We start from the raw sequence: 17,021 nt of genomic DNA on the forward strand, positions 1-17,021 counted from the left end.
CTAGAGGAGTGTAAGTATATGTGACCTTTGACTATAGGCTTTGTATACAATTAGACTTTGAGGGCTACTTTGATTCTGTTCCAAATTCAGAAAATTTTAAAATATAGCCGTGTTGGTGTTTCTAACAATATCTTAAAAAGTTTGAACGTGGTAAAGGTAAGAAGTAAAGCATAAGTAACTTATCAGCTCTGAAGTGGTGTATGTGAATAGCAAAACTCTTTGTGTTTCAGTACTTAACAGTCTATTGTAACACATATGTATAGTGGTTAAGTGCTTAATTACCAGATTATGAGATGGATCCTTGATATTTAGGACAGAACATAATTAGATGATAAGGCTTATACAGGTTGGAAGCAGGAATTAACTTTGAAATCCCCAGACACTAGCACTGTGCCTGGTTCTTAGTGTCACCTGGCTAATTAAATATATCCTGTGTGATGATACATAATTGAGTGAAGCTGTCATTGAAAGGGAGTCTGCTACAAGGTGAACTAGAAAGAAAAAAACCAGATTACACATTCCCCTTTCTCTTGGGATTTGATTAGAATGTAGAAGAGACTTCAGACACTAATCCAAGAATATAAAGCTTGTCTTGAAAACATTGAATCATTTTGTTACTACAGAGCTACAGTGGACAAATGAACAAGTGAAAAATAAACTTACCTAAACTCTTAAGTTTCTTATTGTTGAAATAAATGTGTTTATTTTTCACAGTTGGCTTTTTTTTTCGGTTATGGATCCATTTTCCTTTTGACTTCATTTATTAAAAGAAATAATATCCTGATTATTTTACTGGAGTGTTGATTTGAGGAGTGTGCCGTCACAAAATTGCTAAGTTATATTGTGGTACCCAAAATTGAGAATAACTTTTCCACTAGATAGTTAACTAGTAACCTCATTATTCATCCCTGTGTGTATACAGTAATTGCTTAAACTTACTGACTTTTCCATATTATTTGCTTGGTGTAATGCCTGTATGGTTTGCTAGTCTGTTCTTTTGAAGAGAAAGGTCCCATTAAGTACCTGGTCCTTGCTTAGCAATGGAGGACCGGGGCCCACTTAGGCATATGGTTACTTTGGAGAATGACGCTTTTCTAGTATTAGCCTGTAAAATGGGCTCTGTAGTGAGAGTGGAGGAAGAGAAATGATGTGTGAAATAAACCTTTCTGTTTCTGGTTTTATTGGGGAAAATGAGGATAACCCTGAACATACTACTTTATGAATTTTGAAAGACCCAAGGCCTTTCTCTGTTGGCAGCCACTGGTAAGACAGTGCTGTAATTGGAGTTGGCAGAGCTGCTGCTGTTGTATATCCATTCCTTCCTCAAAAATAAACATGTCTATAACACTGCAGTAAACCAGTCTCTTTGCTGGTAACTTCCTCATGTAATTTGGAAAGGTAATTTTCACTTTATGCAAGAAGTGCATTATAAGTAGAACTGCAGCATAAGTAATTTATTTTTGTTTGATACAATTCTTAAAATTTATTTTTAAAGTTTTTTTTATATCAAAGTAAAGTAGTAAGAGTAGTACAACAGTCTCTATTTTTGTGGTCTCCAAAGATTTTTGATTATATAGCTCATCAGTTTTAAAAAATGCTTGGGCTCCCAGTCCTACCATGTTTGTTTATACTGTACATCCAGGTAGTACTGCTAATGTACATCATTAAACAGTTATCAAAAAGGAATATTGGAAAGCTTTGAGATGAAAAAATAAACCAAAGTGATAGTGTTTTCTTCCCTTACACGCCTGTTTTGGAGACTACTGTTCTAGTTTACTATTCTGGATACTTTACTCAAGTAGTGAACATAATAACATCCTTAAAGTCTGAATGGAGAGAATCTGAAGTTTGAGTGCACCTTTTATTGTGAATTTTAATTTAGGTGACTTCTTTATTTGAATCTTAAATGAGGAGTAATATATTTGAATGATTTAGAAGGCTATGTCATTACTATCTTTTCTAAGTGCTTATCCTTCTCAGTAAAAGCATATTTGGATAGCATAGAGAAACTTTTTTCCAGTAGCCATAGATCTAATAGGAAGGGGATTTGTTTCTTAGCATCAGGTAACAATCATGACTATTTCTCCCATAAATTCAAGTACTTTTTTCTTACTGATTTTCCATTGTTACTGCATTCCTAGTCTTTTGGGTTTTAGCTTATTACTGGGTGGTGTTTTGCTTATTTCTTTTTGAGGAAAATCCAATGAGAAAAAAGCTCTCTAGGTGGGTGAAATCATCCCCCTATAAAAAGTGCTGGGAGATTGTGTAGATGTTCTCAGAACTCCATGAGTAGTTGTGGTAAATTGACTCCACATACTAGTAAATGAGAATAGTGTGGTAAACTGCCATACATGAATTCACAATATGCTGTCCTTGAAGTCAAGCCATTTCTTTTATTATTGCCTGTAAAATTTAATATTTTATTACAGATAATCTTGAGAAATTACATGTATTAGTAATCTCCAGAGTTGTAAAATAATACTCACTTTTCTTATTTTGAGCTTTGTTTGTATGTGGGATGAAAATTGAAATTTTAAAAATGTTCTTATTCTTAAATCTTTGACTTTGGGTAACTTTGTTGCCATCACATTACAAGATTGCTGATCCTAGGTTTGTGAGTTTATTATTTAAAGAAAGTATTATAAGCTAATTAATATACACTGCTTTATGGACTAATTAGGCATTTTTCATATGCATTTGTTTTACTGCTTCATCAAAATCTATAGCTGTTGTGTCTCCATTTCACAAATAAGAAAATAGGCTAAGGAAGGTCACGCAGTTTGCCCCAAAGTCATACAGCTGATTATTGGTGGGGTTGAGAGAAAGAATTTTGGTGGACTCATTGGCATCCAAAAATATATTTATAATTTTCTTAGATCATCATTAGAAGAGTTACTCATAATCAAGAAAATATTTGTCAAAAAATGCAAAATAATATCACATCAGATTTGGAAAAAATTTTGATAACATGTTAATACAGAATGTTCACAAAATGTATTTTATATATTTGGTTGTGGTAAATGAAATCTCAGTGTGGTGTACAAATGGACAGATGCTCACCAGATTATTGAAAATGCAAGGCCAGGTGATCAGGAAAGATGCTGGAATAAAAACATAAAAGTGTGAATTGTTTTAGTATTATTACATATTTTTGTGTAAAATAGACTTGGCTGTTTGGCAGACTGTTAAATTTTTCTAAATATTCTTTACCTTTTTTGAATTGACTTTTAGCACGACCACACGATTTCTTCGATGCACAAACACTGGATGCGATAAGACATCGAGCCATATGCTTTAACCTCTCAGCTCATATAGAAAGCTTAGGGAAGGGACACAGTGTTGTTTTTCATAGTACTGTAAGTATTTGATTTTTTTTCTATATTATCTGTATAGGTTTGCAAGAATGTGTACTTTAACATTCATAATTATATTTCTGAACTCAAAAATCTAAGAAAATACTTTTTAACAAAAATCACAAAATCTTTGCTTCATCAATATTTTTAAAATGACTTTTATTATTGATTATAAAGCAAGTATTTTCTACAATTCGACACTTTTATGATTAAATTGAATATTTTAGCCTTTAATTTGAGCAATTTGGGAATATTGGGACGGCATGTGTGCTATTACGCATTAGAAGATTATGCTCCCAAATACAGAACTTTTTAGCATGTTAGTGTTAAAGGTATCAAACTGGCAAAATCACCTAGGCACTAAGTATAAACAGAAGAAAAATCTAAGGACCGAGTATTGGGGCTCATCAGTGATTTAAAGGGCAGTCTGATGAAATAATGGTCTTAAAATGAGCAAGTCTCTAATCTGAGGCAATAGTGGTGATAATTACAGTTATGTTTGAAGAAGCAAAGCACCAGCTTTCACATGGTTTCATTGGAGCAGCGCCTTGTGATAAAGTCATTGGGTTCACCGTGGGAGGAACAGAGAGGGCAAAAAAGGGAAGAAACTAAAAATGATATTAGGAGCCTGGAAGAATATTTAAAAATGTATTCTATTTAAAATAAGTCATTGGAGATAAAAATAAGTTTTCTAGCTGTAGAAAACATCTGAGAGGATTTAAGAACTTGATACCTATGTTTGTCATAAATTTAAAACGAAGGAATAAGAGTGGTTTGCATCCCCAAGTGACGTTGGGGAGGCAGAGGTACCTTGGCTGAGGAAGAGTCACAGAGGTGGAGTGTAATCTGAAGAAGGCTTCTCCTGGGGAGAGTGGAAGGAAGAGGCAGTGAAAACAGCAAGTTCACTGGACAGTAGAAGGGAAAGGAGCTCGGTGAGCAAGTTCCTCAGGTTCCATGCCTGACAGGTGTTGATGGAGACAGTGTGTGTTAAACAGAACACTGCTCTTTGTAGTCAGGATGTTCAATACTAACTGTAAATTTAAGTTTTCTAGTTAATCGAATTAACATTTATAGGAAATAACCATGCTGCTAATGAAACAATGAGCAGAAGAAATATATGTGAGGTGCTGTGCTGTGCAGTTTACCTGATTTGTGTTATTTCTTTAATGGAAACATTTTCTTTTTGTGCCTTTTCCAGAAGAGGTCAGCAGAATTCTAGTTACCAGTCAGTTGGCGTACTGGGCTTGGATGGTGTGCATTGTTTTTATGCCTTATTTCTTTGTAGTGATATTTTGCTTTAGCATCTTCAGATCTGTCCTTGGGCTTTTTAATCTCATTGCAAAGTCTAGAATTAAGGTACTTAACTGTAGGTTTTTAAATAATAGGGGCAGAAGTGTTTTACTTTTGCATAAAGTACTCTTTTTATTTCAATCTGATACATTTTGAAGATGACAGATGACATATTGTGTGGCTGCTTGGAACTTGGTAAAAACACTGAGATTTAGATTGATAAACTCTAAAGTGAAAATTCAGTTAATATGGAAGTTGCAGGAGTTATAAAATACCATTTTGATCTTATTTAGGCATTACCTAAATTTCAGAATCTGGGAGTGAACAAAAAGTATATTGATTTTCTTACAGAAATACAGGTCTTTTTGTTCAGGTTGATCCACCCTCTAAGTGAGGTAGATTCCTTACAGTTGAACCTAAACACTGATTTGATTAGCTAATGTTTTATTTAAAGTAACATCAACTAACCAACCAACCAAAAAAAAAACCCCAGCAAGCAACAAATGCCTTAGTAGTAAATTTAGAGAACTTGCCCTTCACAGCAGCATTTTTTCTTTACTTTTTATTTTTCTTTAAAAATATTCCAGCCAATATGGATTCTTGATTGGCAATCTAGCTAAGAGCAGACTAAATAGATAGTAAAATAAATAGCATTTCAGTCCCTTAATAAAGATAATATGGCTTTAGTTTTCAGCTATACAAAACTTCTTCAATTCCATTTCTCTCTTTTGTTCTTTTGTGGAAAATACGTGATCATGATCAAAGGTGAGATTGCTACAAAGCAGGGCAGAGCAAGATGTTGTGGTGGTAATATCTGGTCCAATATGTTAGTACTTAAAGTACTTACTTTAGGATCAAAGTGCTTTTTATTGATAAAATAATGTTTTACATATAAAATAAAATAATCATTTTTATAATTTAATATCTTTACTAGGTAATAGCTAAGAGAAAAGAGGATTCTGGAAAGATAAAACTTCTGCTTCATTGGATGCCTGAAGACATGTAAGTATTTGTAATACTATGTGTAATTAAAATACTAGTGTCTTATTTTTATTAAAACATACTCAAAAATTATTTAAGTTGGGTTCATTATAAAAGATTTAAAGAAACTGAAAAAACATTTTGAGGTTTTTGGATTAAAGAGATAATCTATGAATGTTCTTACAGTACTTGGCTCAAGGTATAAGCTTTAAAACTAGCTTTTCTAAATTGTTTTTAATAAAGGTTATTACAGCAATTTTAAGTCATTTTTAAAATGTCATTACTTTGAGGATTTTAATGACTGTCAGGTAGTATATAAGCACTCTTACTTGTGCATTTGTTTGAATCATTAAAATTTTTCTAGATATTTTCCAGCATATGGTTAATGATGATATTTTATAGAAAAGGCAGTTGGCCATTCTCCAACAACATTACATTTTTCTTTAAGTTTTAATACCCTTTTAGAACCCTTCTGGTCCAGATGCTTCTTAATTTAGATATTTCATGCCTAATTTTCCTCTTATCCTTTGATTAAAAATTTTTTCTTCATACAAAAGGTAATGAAGGTATATAATAGAAATTTTGGATAAAATTGATAGGCACCAAATATAGATAGAAAAATCAGTTTAAATTAGTAGAATCTCATTGTGTATACTTTTCTGAAAAATTAACATTTGTCCTTGGTTTACTAAGTATTTTTCTACAGTATTGATTCCCAAATTCCATTCTAAGGAATTGTTAATGAATGTAATGCAAATTAAGGGTTCTTAAGTAGATTTGGAAGTGTATATAATGCATATTAGCATATTAAAGTAAAGAAATCAATTTAGCTTTTTTAAAAATGCTGTGACTATCAAACTTCGTGTAGAACATATTTTCCACCACTTCTCCCACTCCTTCCAGGTTTTGTGGAAATGCTACTGTAAAATACTTTGAAATGGTTGTGTAAAATTATTTAATAAGCTCCTTTTTGCTGAACATTACAGTTAACCATGTTTCTCTTTTGTTAAAAATAAAATATTGAAATCTATTGTACAAACCGCAGAATGTTGAGGCTTTTTGATAGGCATTGCCTTCCTCAAAGGTAGTACAATCTGTCAACACAGAAAGATGTTACCGAATCATTGGCTATATTCTCCATGATGCACTACCATCCCCGTGATCAACTCACATTATGATTGAGAATTTTTGTGCCCCTTTATCCCCATCACACTCCCTACCCACCCACTCCAGCCCCTCTCCCCATGGTAACCACCAGTCACTTCTCAGTGTGAGTCGACTGCTATTTTGTTATTTTGTTTTGTTTTGTTATATTCCACAAATAAGGGAATCAATCATATGGTCTTTGTTTTTCTCTGCTTGGCCTATTTTACTTAGCATAATACCCTATAGGTCCATCCATGTTGCAAATGGCAGGATTTCTTTTGTATGGCAGAATAATATTGCATTGTGTATATGTACCACATCTATCTTCTTTATCCATTCTTCTGTTGACACTTCGGTTGCTTTCATATCTAGGCTATTATTAATAATGGGGCTATAAACATAGGGGAGTATATATCTTTTTCAATTGGGGGTTTTGTTTTCTTCTGGTAAATTCCAAGAAGTGGACTTACTGGGCCATATGGTATTTCTATTTTTAGTTTTTTAAGGAACCTCCATACTGCTTTTAAACAATTTTTTCTTTAAAAAATATCATATCCAAATGTCTGTGTATTCTTAGTACTTTGGAAATTGATTCAGATATCAAAATGCTTTTATTTGAATTTCTCTTTAGGATAACATTTCTTTGAGTTCAGGATTTTGGTCCCATGCATTTAAAAAAAAAGTGGAATGTAACCTGGTGAGGTTTTTACTTATTTCTTTATAAAGAAACTTGGTGTCAGGTTTCCATTAAGTCAAACTCAAGTATGAATTTCGCTCCTTGAGGTCAAAGACCTCATTCTAATATGTGTTCCTAAGTCTGATATGGCTTTGCCACCCAAAATCCCTAACTCATTCCCGGATTTGTGCCTAAAATTTTAACCTGCCTTTTTCTTTTTTTTTTTTGGAGCTTGGATACCTTATCACGCTGCTTAGATTGCTGAATTTCCTTGGCTTCTGAGAAACTTGTTAACTTAGCTAGCTCAAACTAGCAGAAGAGGCTGGGTGATATAAAGGTATTTGAAAAGTAAATTTTTAAAATTAATGTTTTATTTATGATTTGTTTTTTAATTTATAGTCTGCCTGATGTGTGGGTGAATGAAAGTGAACGACATCAATTAAAAACTAAAGTAGTTCATTTATCAAAGCTACCCAAAGATACTGCTTTGCTTTTGGACCCAAACATATACAGGTAATTTAATTCTTGATTTGATGTTTTACTTTTTGAATTGTATTCTTAAATCTCCCTAAATTTTGGATGTAAGATTAGGACTTAATTTTAAGTACTGAGTCTCAGTTCCATATCTTGCTCGCTTTCTGGAACTTTGTATATGGAAAGATTATAAATTGTAGAATCCAGAAAAATAAAATAGTATTTTGGTGAATTTATATGCCAGTTTAGTTCCAGATTTAAGTAGTTCAGATTGTAACTTATATAGTATTTTGAAAATAAATGACATTTGTCTGTATGCATTTATTTCTATGAGACTTTTGTGGGTCTGTGAATGTGTCGCATGTGCCCAAAATATCACAGGTGGTTGAATTTTTTGTACTTAAACTCTCCCCAAACTTTTAAAAAGAGCAGTTTCAATATTGTGTTTGTTTTTAAAAGGGGCTCAGTGTATTCACATTTCTAATAATGTTCTGATCTGACCTTTGTTTTAGTGTGCTGTGGTTGTGAAGGTATTGGGGGGAAAGGAAAAGAGACCAACATTTCCGACTATGTGCTGAGTCACTTTGCTAGGTCTTTACATACACTTCATCCTCACAGCAGCCCTGTGAAGTATGTGTTACTAGCTCTGTTTTACAGATTGGAAACAGGCGACAGGTTAAATTGCTTGCCCAAGGTTACACAGATAGTATGTGACTGAACTCCATACTGCCTCTATCCAAATAACATATACATAGGTGGTTAAAAAAGTGGCGAAACGATTTTTAAAAGGAAAGCACTCTTAATGAACAAACTTTCTACTCTTAAAAGAACTTTTAATGTGTCTTTTACATAGGATTAGGTTGGGTAAGAGTAAGATAACATAATGATTGATAATCCCCAATGTGTATTATAGCTATCATATGGAGACTATGTCCTGTGCAGTGGTTTAAGGAAATTAAACTCTGAAAATTCTGTCCATTCTGTGACTCACGTTTTTGGAATGTTATCAATGTAATAGGATTTCTATGATTTGAGATGTCTTCTGAGAATGAAATTTGAGCACAGTGGGCCTTCACATGTGGAAACACTGAGACTCTTGAGTTTTCCTACTCCAAAAAAAAATTAGACATTGTGTGATGGTGATAATTTACAATAAACACTTGTTTTTTGTGGGATGAGCTAGGTTATCAAGAAACTATCTAGCATAGAGAACAGTGAAACTGACTTTAAAGGAGACAATAGAGGGAAATTACTACCAAAAATAATGGAAAAGTCACATTTTACCTTTATAAAGAAAAACAATTGAATATATTTTCTGACAATCTAGGGTTTATTTCTGCTTACTCTTGGAAGGGAGTGATTAAAATTAGCATTCTAAAAGAGGGATATTTTGAGAGAGCTACCCTGCTATTAGAAGTGGTTGTAAACATACCTTAAGCAGAGAGTTGACAAAAGGGCATTTATTTTAGTTATGAGATTAAGATTTAAGATTAAGACTAACCTCCTTGTTTCTACCCTGCCTTCTGCTTTTAAAGGTCTTCCTTTTTCACAGAAGCGGCTTATTTTTGCTGTTGCGCTATATACATTGCAGTTTAGATATTTTAATGAAAGTGACTTTAAAAAAAAAAAGCATTCAAGCCTTAGAACTAATGTCCAAAAGCATATAGGAATTGCATTGCATTTTCTCAACGTGTAATTCTACAATTCTGACAGATTTCGTTCTTGAATGTTGAAGATGTTACTAAGACATATTTGTTGCTTCTGTGGAGTTAATTTACTTTACCCCCCGCATGCCCAATATTACCATTTAATTTTGAGTGTAAACTTTCGTGCCCTGGTATTCTGGAAATTAGAATTAAGCCTAAGGTAGTAGCACCACCTACGTTCTCTGTGGTGTAACATCTTTACACTGGATTTTTGATTGGGAAAATTTGTAGAATTAAGTAAAAGGGGGAAAAACAATTACTCTAACTTGTTTTAGAAGAAATAATTTGTGGATTATGCACATCCTAAAACAAAAACACAGACTTTCTAGAAATACATTAAATTTCAAGATGAGACTAAAGAGAACATAGTTGAGATTTAAACCTGAGTTTTAAAGTTGTAGTTGGTTAAAATGCATGTATTAGACATGAGATTCTTTCTTAAATACATTAGGCTATATAAAAAGGATTTATTGAAAAGGCATATTATGTAACTAAATTGATATCCATTATGTATGAATGCTTTGGAAATAAATTTCAGTGATCAGTTTTACCACATTGCCTATGTCTTAGAAATACATTTTTAATGTCTCTTTTGAAGTACTTAATGGGTTTTTGATTCAGTTGAATAAAAGAATATTCTTTTTTCTCTTTTTCTAGAACAATGCCGCAGAAGAGGTTGAAGAGGTAAAAATAAATAAATACATAAAAAGCAAACAAGCGGGGACACCTGCAGTCTTAGTCACTGACAATGGGTTTAGTAAAAGTTGCACATTAGAGTCAACCCCCTTCCTTTTTTTTCCTTAAATCCAATATTTAGAGTAATATTTATGCTTAGTATAAACATTCTGTGAATGAAGTAGACTCTTCTGTGGAATATATTAATATATTACTGTATATCCACATTTTCATGGAATGGTACTGTGGGAGACTGAGCAAACACTCTTTTGGCAACTTAGTGGAACAGCTTCTTAAAGGCTTTGCATGCTTGCTGCTTTAAGCTGCTTTTTTTCCCCCTTTTAGCTATTACAGTAGTTTAGACTGGAAAGAAAACAATTACAAACATGTGCCCTTAACAAATACCAAAAGCACTGTAAGGATATTTGTCTTGACAGTGTTTATTGACTTGAAGTGATATTAGGAAATATTTAGACAATGAAAATTATCAAGAGATAATTTACCTTTCAATTATGATAAATAGATGTGATTGGTTGCCATTTGTGTTCTTTTGCAGAACTCTGATAAGAAAAGTGTTCAATTTGTATTTAAGCAAACAGTGAACGACATTTGCAATCAACTAAAAATTCGTCTATCGAATTAGGGCTGAAAATTTCTGTTAAAGAGTGTTGCAGTATGTCTGGTGGCTCCCTTTTCAGGACTAGGGTTTTCTCAAGGAGTACAGTATGTTAATATTTACCTATATAACTAATTTGTTAACGGTTTTTGAAAAACCTCTATTTCAAATTATTTGAACAGTCCTCGTATTTTCATTTTAACCTATATAAGCCTCTAGTTTTTTTTTTTTTCTGAGGAAAGCATTTGGTTTATGAGTTTTTTTTCTTAATCTAAGAAAAGTTGTATTTTTTTTTTAAAGTGTCCTCAAACTGAGTCCTTTATGCACCAAAGTTGGTTTTGAAAAGGAAAATAAATCATTTTCTTGCTTGGTAAGCAAGAAGCCATATGAATTTTTTTTTACTTACTGAAATGGAAATATGTGTAACTTGTTAGTATTGTATCAAACAAATGTTGCATAGAGATAATAGAACATTGCTTGTAAATAATTCAGCAGATTTGTAATATATTTTTATATTATGAAATGTACTGTAGATGTTTTTCTAGAGGCATGAAAGTTAAATGTATATATGGGTAGAAATAATATTGAAGGATATTGTAATTCACTAGTGCTGCCAGAGGAATTGTTAATAAAGCACCTTCTTTAACAATAAATGTCTTTTGCAGACTTAAGGGACTATGTACTACTGTTAATATCTTTGAGAACAAACACATTGAACATCCTTCCAGAAAGTCTTTGAGGGAGGACCTATACCCATAATAGAATTATGGCACTCATTTCTGACAGTGACCGTGAAATCAATTATTTCCTTACTGTTGGAAGGGCATACTGTAAAGTATGTGGTTATATGCAGTCAAACTGCAGAAAATACTCCTGATTGAGGAGTTTTCATTTTACTACAGTGATATAAAACCAGCAGTTTTTACACTAAATTTTTTAAAGAATAAACAAAAATATAGAATTAATAAGCCTTTGGTTCCAAAATGGGAAAGGTTCCATAATACATGTCATTTCTCATTTACTTTAAACAATTAAAAAAATAAATAAAAGTTATGGGAGACTTTATTCGCTAACGATGGGGTAAAGAGCTATATACACGAAATGAGTCATATTAAAGGAAGTGTAAATAAAAGCACTGCTACTATAAGACATTCTGGAATGGTTGTTTAATAAGGGTATTATCCATAAGATCTGTAGCAAATGTGATTTTATTTTTAAAAAGAAAGAAAAGCAGTGTGTTTTCTTACCTTTTTTTTGTTTTCTTTTGCATAAGCACTTCACAATTGCTTTATTCTGTATCTACGAAGTTACCTGCAATCTCCTTTGTTCTTTTTAAATTTTGATTTGTTATAAAATTGCCAAATAGAAGTGTTTCAGATATATAGTTTGTACCTGTATTCTTTATTTTATTGCCTCATTTTCTTGTTAAGTCATTCTTAATTGACCGATGATTGTAGACCTTGCCTGAGTATTTTTTCTAATAAAACAAAGCAAATCACATTTAGCTTCAAAATTGTAGCAATTCAATTAAAGTTAAAACGACGTCATAAATAAACATCCAATATTTTCTTTAGGGACACAGCAAATGGATTAGTTTTTTCATTGTTCAGAAATATTTAGATGCCATGACCAGATTTCATGGTTACTGATTAGCCTCTGAGTACTCAACCCTCATGATACTTTGCTGCTTATCTGACTTTTGGTCTGATACTGTTAACACACCAAAAAGAATGTGGAATTAAAATGAAATAGTTTTATAACTTGTATATATACACACATGCGATTATGATTGGGAAATAAGTGCAAAAGTTTTAATTTCTAATGTTCATTTAATAATTTCTACCCATCTGTGTTGTTCCTCCTAACCTCTATATAACATGTTTATAATATGGCACCTAAAATAATCGGTCTCTTACTCAGATTCCATTGTCCAGATCAGCAGGCAGACTGCAGCCCACAGGCTACCCATTTGTTTATGTGTTGTTTGTTGACTGCTTTCTCCCTATAGGGGCAGAGTTGAGTAGTGAGACCTTATGGCCTGCAAACCCAAACTGTTCACTATCTGACCGGAAATATTTACCAGTCCCTAGTATGGTTGATTCAATTTTTGGAAAAATAAATCTAGAACATACAAACTATATTTTAATATGATAGTGTTAATCTTGGTAATAAGCCAGTACATTAAATTTCAGTGTAAGTTGTTTAATGTACTTCACTGTAAATGTTGCCGTATTAGGTACCTACAACAAATGGTGGGTTTTTTTTTTTCAACTTTTACATTGGATTTCTTAGTTATTAAGATTTCACCATTTGTGTTTTTGCATTTGTTTCACTAAATAAGACAAAATGAGATTTTGTAAATCAGATCATGTTTAACCATAAGGCATATCTGTTCTGTCTAAAAGAATCTTGGAAGTAGGTAATAACTATAAAGTTGAAAATTGTTTATTTTTATAACAAACCTACTTTTTCATACATAGATCTTCCCTAAAGTAGACAAACGCCACTTCTAAATTTCAGGTGAAAGGAAATTAAGATGGGCAGTAATTAACTCAGTGCTATTTTGAGATTTGTTTTACTCTCATTGATAAACATATCAAGTAAACCTTTGAGTGTAAAATTTTCCCTTTCACACCTTAATAAAATGTTTTGAATGTGCAAGTACTCTTAAAAGGATAGAATTTGCCACAATTATTTAAAATATCTTTTATTGTCTGCCGTTCAAATTCTTTTTAAGATGATATATGGTTAACAAAAGTATTAATTATTTAAATTAAATATACAAATGGGAAAATATGTATATAAAATACATAAATCGTCTAATAGTGGTGAGGGGGTGTTTTTATATAGACACTTTTTTTTGAGTCTTTAATATCTGTGCATAGGTTCTGTAAAAGGAAAACAAATTCTTAGTATAGGTAGATTCTGAGTAAGAAAAACTGATAAAATCATCTTATAACAAGGCCTTAGGGTTGCAGACATACAAGGAGATGCTAATATATATAGGGTGTTTTAGGAAGAGCTAAATCATACGTTATTTGTGTATTTTGTTTTTTGGGGGGAGAGAAGTGGTTGGTATATGGGGTTTCTGAAAAAATTTTCTGAAAAACTATTCCTTAAAAGGATAAAGTATTAGAAACTTACATACTTTTCTTTTTTAATTCTTAAAGAATCTGTGATCTGGTGGATTTTAAAACCACAGCTTTAATACAAATAAGGGACTAGTTATTTTTGTGTAAGAGTGTTTGTGTGTGTTTGTGTGTGTGTGTTTAGATTAAGGGTATTTTGTCATTGTAATGGTTATGAGCCTCAGTAGCCTTGAAAATGTAATTGAATGCTGTATTCTTATTTTTATTTAAAAGTTAAGAAAAATTTACATAGTCCAGTTTACTCCCTGTATCAGGTTTACATGATACATAACACATAACTAGTTCTATTACTTTGAAATTAAAAAGGTTTGTAAGTGGGTACAGCAGGAATTGCAAACCATGTTTTTTTCCTAGGGCTGTATTCTTTCCTTTATACCGAACTACTCACAATGTGAGGGGGGAAATAAATGTACGTTGTAATGTCACTATCAATTTGCTGAGTGAATATTATAGATGAGGACTTGTTACAGTAAGATATTTTGGAAAGCTATGGCGATAAAACACTTGTAGAGCTGAAAGAAACCTGGCTTAAACCTCACTCTGTGATAACGTTACATGACTTTATATATAAACCTGTAAAGGGAACTATGCTTCAGTTTGTCTCAACATTCTCAATGTAAAGGATTATTGATGTTACATTTTTATAAACTCAGTTGTAACCACTTTTGGTTTATTTCATTTTGTTAAGTCCTCAATCTTGTTTTTGGTAGAGTTCCATTTTTTAAAGTAAGACCTCAAGTATATTTATGATACGAGTAACATTTTTAAGTAACAACACTTTCAAAGGAGTTACCCCGTCTTTTATTTGAAAGTTTTGTTGTGGTACCAGAGCATTGTCCCTGAAAGGACCTTTTTTTCTTCTCAGTATTTCTATGCTTCTGCTAAAGAAAAACCCAGTTTTTCCAATTCTTACAAATTTATTATGAAATTGCCAAAGATTTATGTGCTCCTGTTAAAATTGTTTCAGAAATTCATTTATACTTGGATGCCTAATAGGTCTTGTGTAAGATTATTACATGTCTTGGGGGTTTTCCCTTTTAGAAAAGTATAAAGTTTTTTTTAGGGAGCTTGTGTAGCTGAGGAATAATAATAGATCGTAAAACATGAGCATTTACTCTTGATAGCTGGGCAGCGTGGAGCATTGCAGAAGAGTGGGTCAGGAGATTCCCAGCTTTATGTCTTCTTGAATTTCATAAATGAAGAGAGCCTAGTTAATTATCTTCTTGGTACTTACATATCTTTTTTAATACCTGCATAATACCTTTAAAGGATTTCAGTAAATGTCATAAAATGTCATTCTTTGTAGAAGTTGAGAGCTTACTTAGGTTTCTCTGAACTGTTTCTTTTACATGCTCTACTCTAAATCACCCAACATATCTAATTTCCTTTTTAAATGTAATAATTCAGAATAGTCAGCAGTTCATTCTAAATTTGTCTTAAACTGAAATATTTTTAAAAATATTTGTTTTTGTTACTAAAATTATGATTGCCAAAATGAAGAAATTAATAGTATAGGAAATAGGGATAAAAGTGAAAGCCCCACTTTTTTTTTCTCCTGTTAATCCCTCCAGCACCAAAAACCCTCACTTTGAACTGACCACACTTCGTAATCTCCAGCTGGATGTTTTATTGATTCCTTCCAAAAACCTTTATGCTTATTTAAATTGTTATACGCCCAGTTCTAAAATTTGGCTTTTACTCAAGTCATCTGTATAGATCTTTCTTAGTCTTTTTTATGGCCAGGAGTGATGTACTATAAGTCATGTAACCATTCCCTATTTGACACTAAGATTATTTACAGGTTTTCTGTCCTATAATTAATGTAGCAGCATCTTTAGAGATTTCTGTACTCTAGTTTCCTGGGAAGGACTAAGAGTTTGTGACTTGAGTCTGTTATAAGTTTTGGTATTGCCTGAATGTTTTTCTTAAAAGGTGGTGCCCGTTGACTGGCTGTGAATGATTTTTTTCCCCCACCCTGTACCATTACTTAAGTATTATCAGTCTTTAAATTTTAGTCCATATAGGTGGAAAAGTGGGTTAAGATTATGAATTTCCTGGGTTTAGTGATCAGTTCAATAAAAACTGACTTTGTGGTTTTGGGTAAGTTATACACTTAAACTCCCTGTCCCTATTTTTTTTTCATTTGTTAAAATGGCATGCTGCTGTTACTTGATAGGATTTGTATGGTCATCGTTTTGAATAGGAATGGTTTGAAGAGTACAGTCTCAATCTTTACATCTTACTGTGACCCCTTTATAGCCACTCTGGATATGGTCTTTGTCATGGGATAGAATCTTATATAGGTTCCTTTGTTTTTCTGATTATTCTTGGGTAATAAAAAGCTCCCCAATCATGTGTAGTCATAAAAATTTATTTTAACATCTTAATGTGCAGTGTCTTCTAATCCTTTTCAGTTGTACAGTTGGGTGAATTTTGACAGATGCACTAACCATAAAGTCACCAATACAGTTAAGATAAAGAACATTTCCATTACCTCCTGTAAGTGTCCTCCTGTTGCTGGCATTGAGTCCTCTCAGCCCCAGCCCCAGGCAATTGCTGAGCTGCTATTCGTGTAGATCATTTACATTTTTAAATTGTGTTAAATAAGTGGAAACATATCTGTACTCTTCTGTGTCTGGCTTTCACTTAGCAAAATGATTTTGAAGTGGATAAATAAATGCAGATACTTATATTTTTTTTACTTATGTAGTGATATTGAACATATTTTTTGGCTGTTTTTTAAGCTGATATTAGGGACATTACAATATCTGACCTTCTGACTTCAGATTATAATTTCATATTTGCTAAATACAAAAGATTTCTTATTCTGAGGTGTGACTGGGCAGCACTGAAGATATTTCTAAGGCAGTTAAATGAATAATCTGTCTAATAATATAAATTATATCAGTTTTTAAGGGAGTTGTGGTGTAGGATGGACGTCTAGGTATTTATACC

The 17,021-nt window shown here is 32.4% G+C and overlaps 1 protein-coding gene across 2 annotated transcripts in view; it reads left to right on the forward strand.

Annotated features, from left to right (window-relative positions):
• AEBP2 (AE binding protein 2) overlaps positions 1–17,021 on the forward strand; it is a 136,768-nt gene that overhangs the window by 45,653 nt on the left and 74,094 nt on the right. The window contains exons 5-9 of one of the 2 annotated variants that reach the window (XM_036889441.2): positions 3,232–3,356; positions 5,578–5,645; positions 7,846–7,959; positions 10,284–10,310; positions 10,858–12,430. In XM_036889441.2, the coding sequence (XP_036745336.2) occupies positions 3,232–3,356; positions 5,578–5,645; positions 7,846–7,959; positions 10,284–10,310; positions 10,858–10,903 (380 nt within the window). In that variant the 3' untranslated portion in view covers positions 10,904–12,430. Of the gene's footprint in view, positions 1–3,231; positions 3,357–5,577; positions 5,646–7,845; positions 7,960–10,283; positions 10,311–10,857; positions 12,431–17,021 lie in introns of those variants that run through there. The other variant, XM_057491931.1, reaches the window with a different exon arrangement.

This window comes from Manis pentadactyla, chromosome 14 (genome assembly GCF_030020395.1).
Source record: "Manis pentadactyla isolate mManPen7 chromosome 14, mManPen7.hap1, whole genome shotgun sequence".
In the NCBI taxonomy this organism is placed as follows: Eukaryota; Metazoa; Chordata; class Mammalia; order Pholidota; family Manidae; genus Manis; species Manis pentadactyla.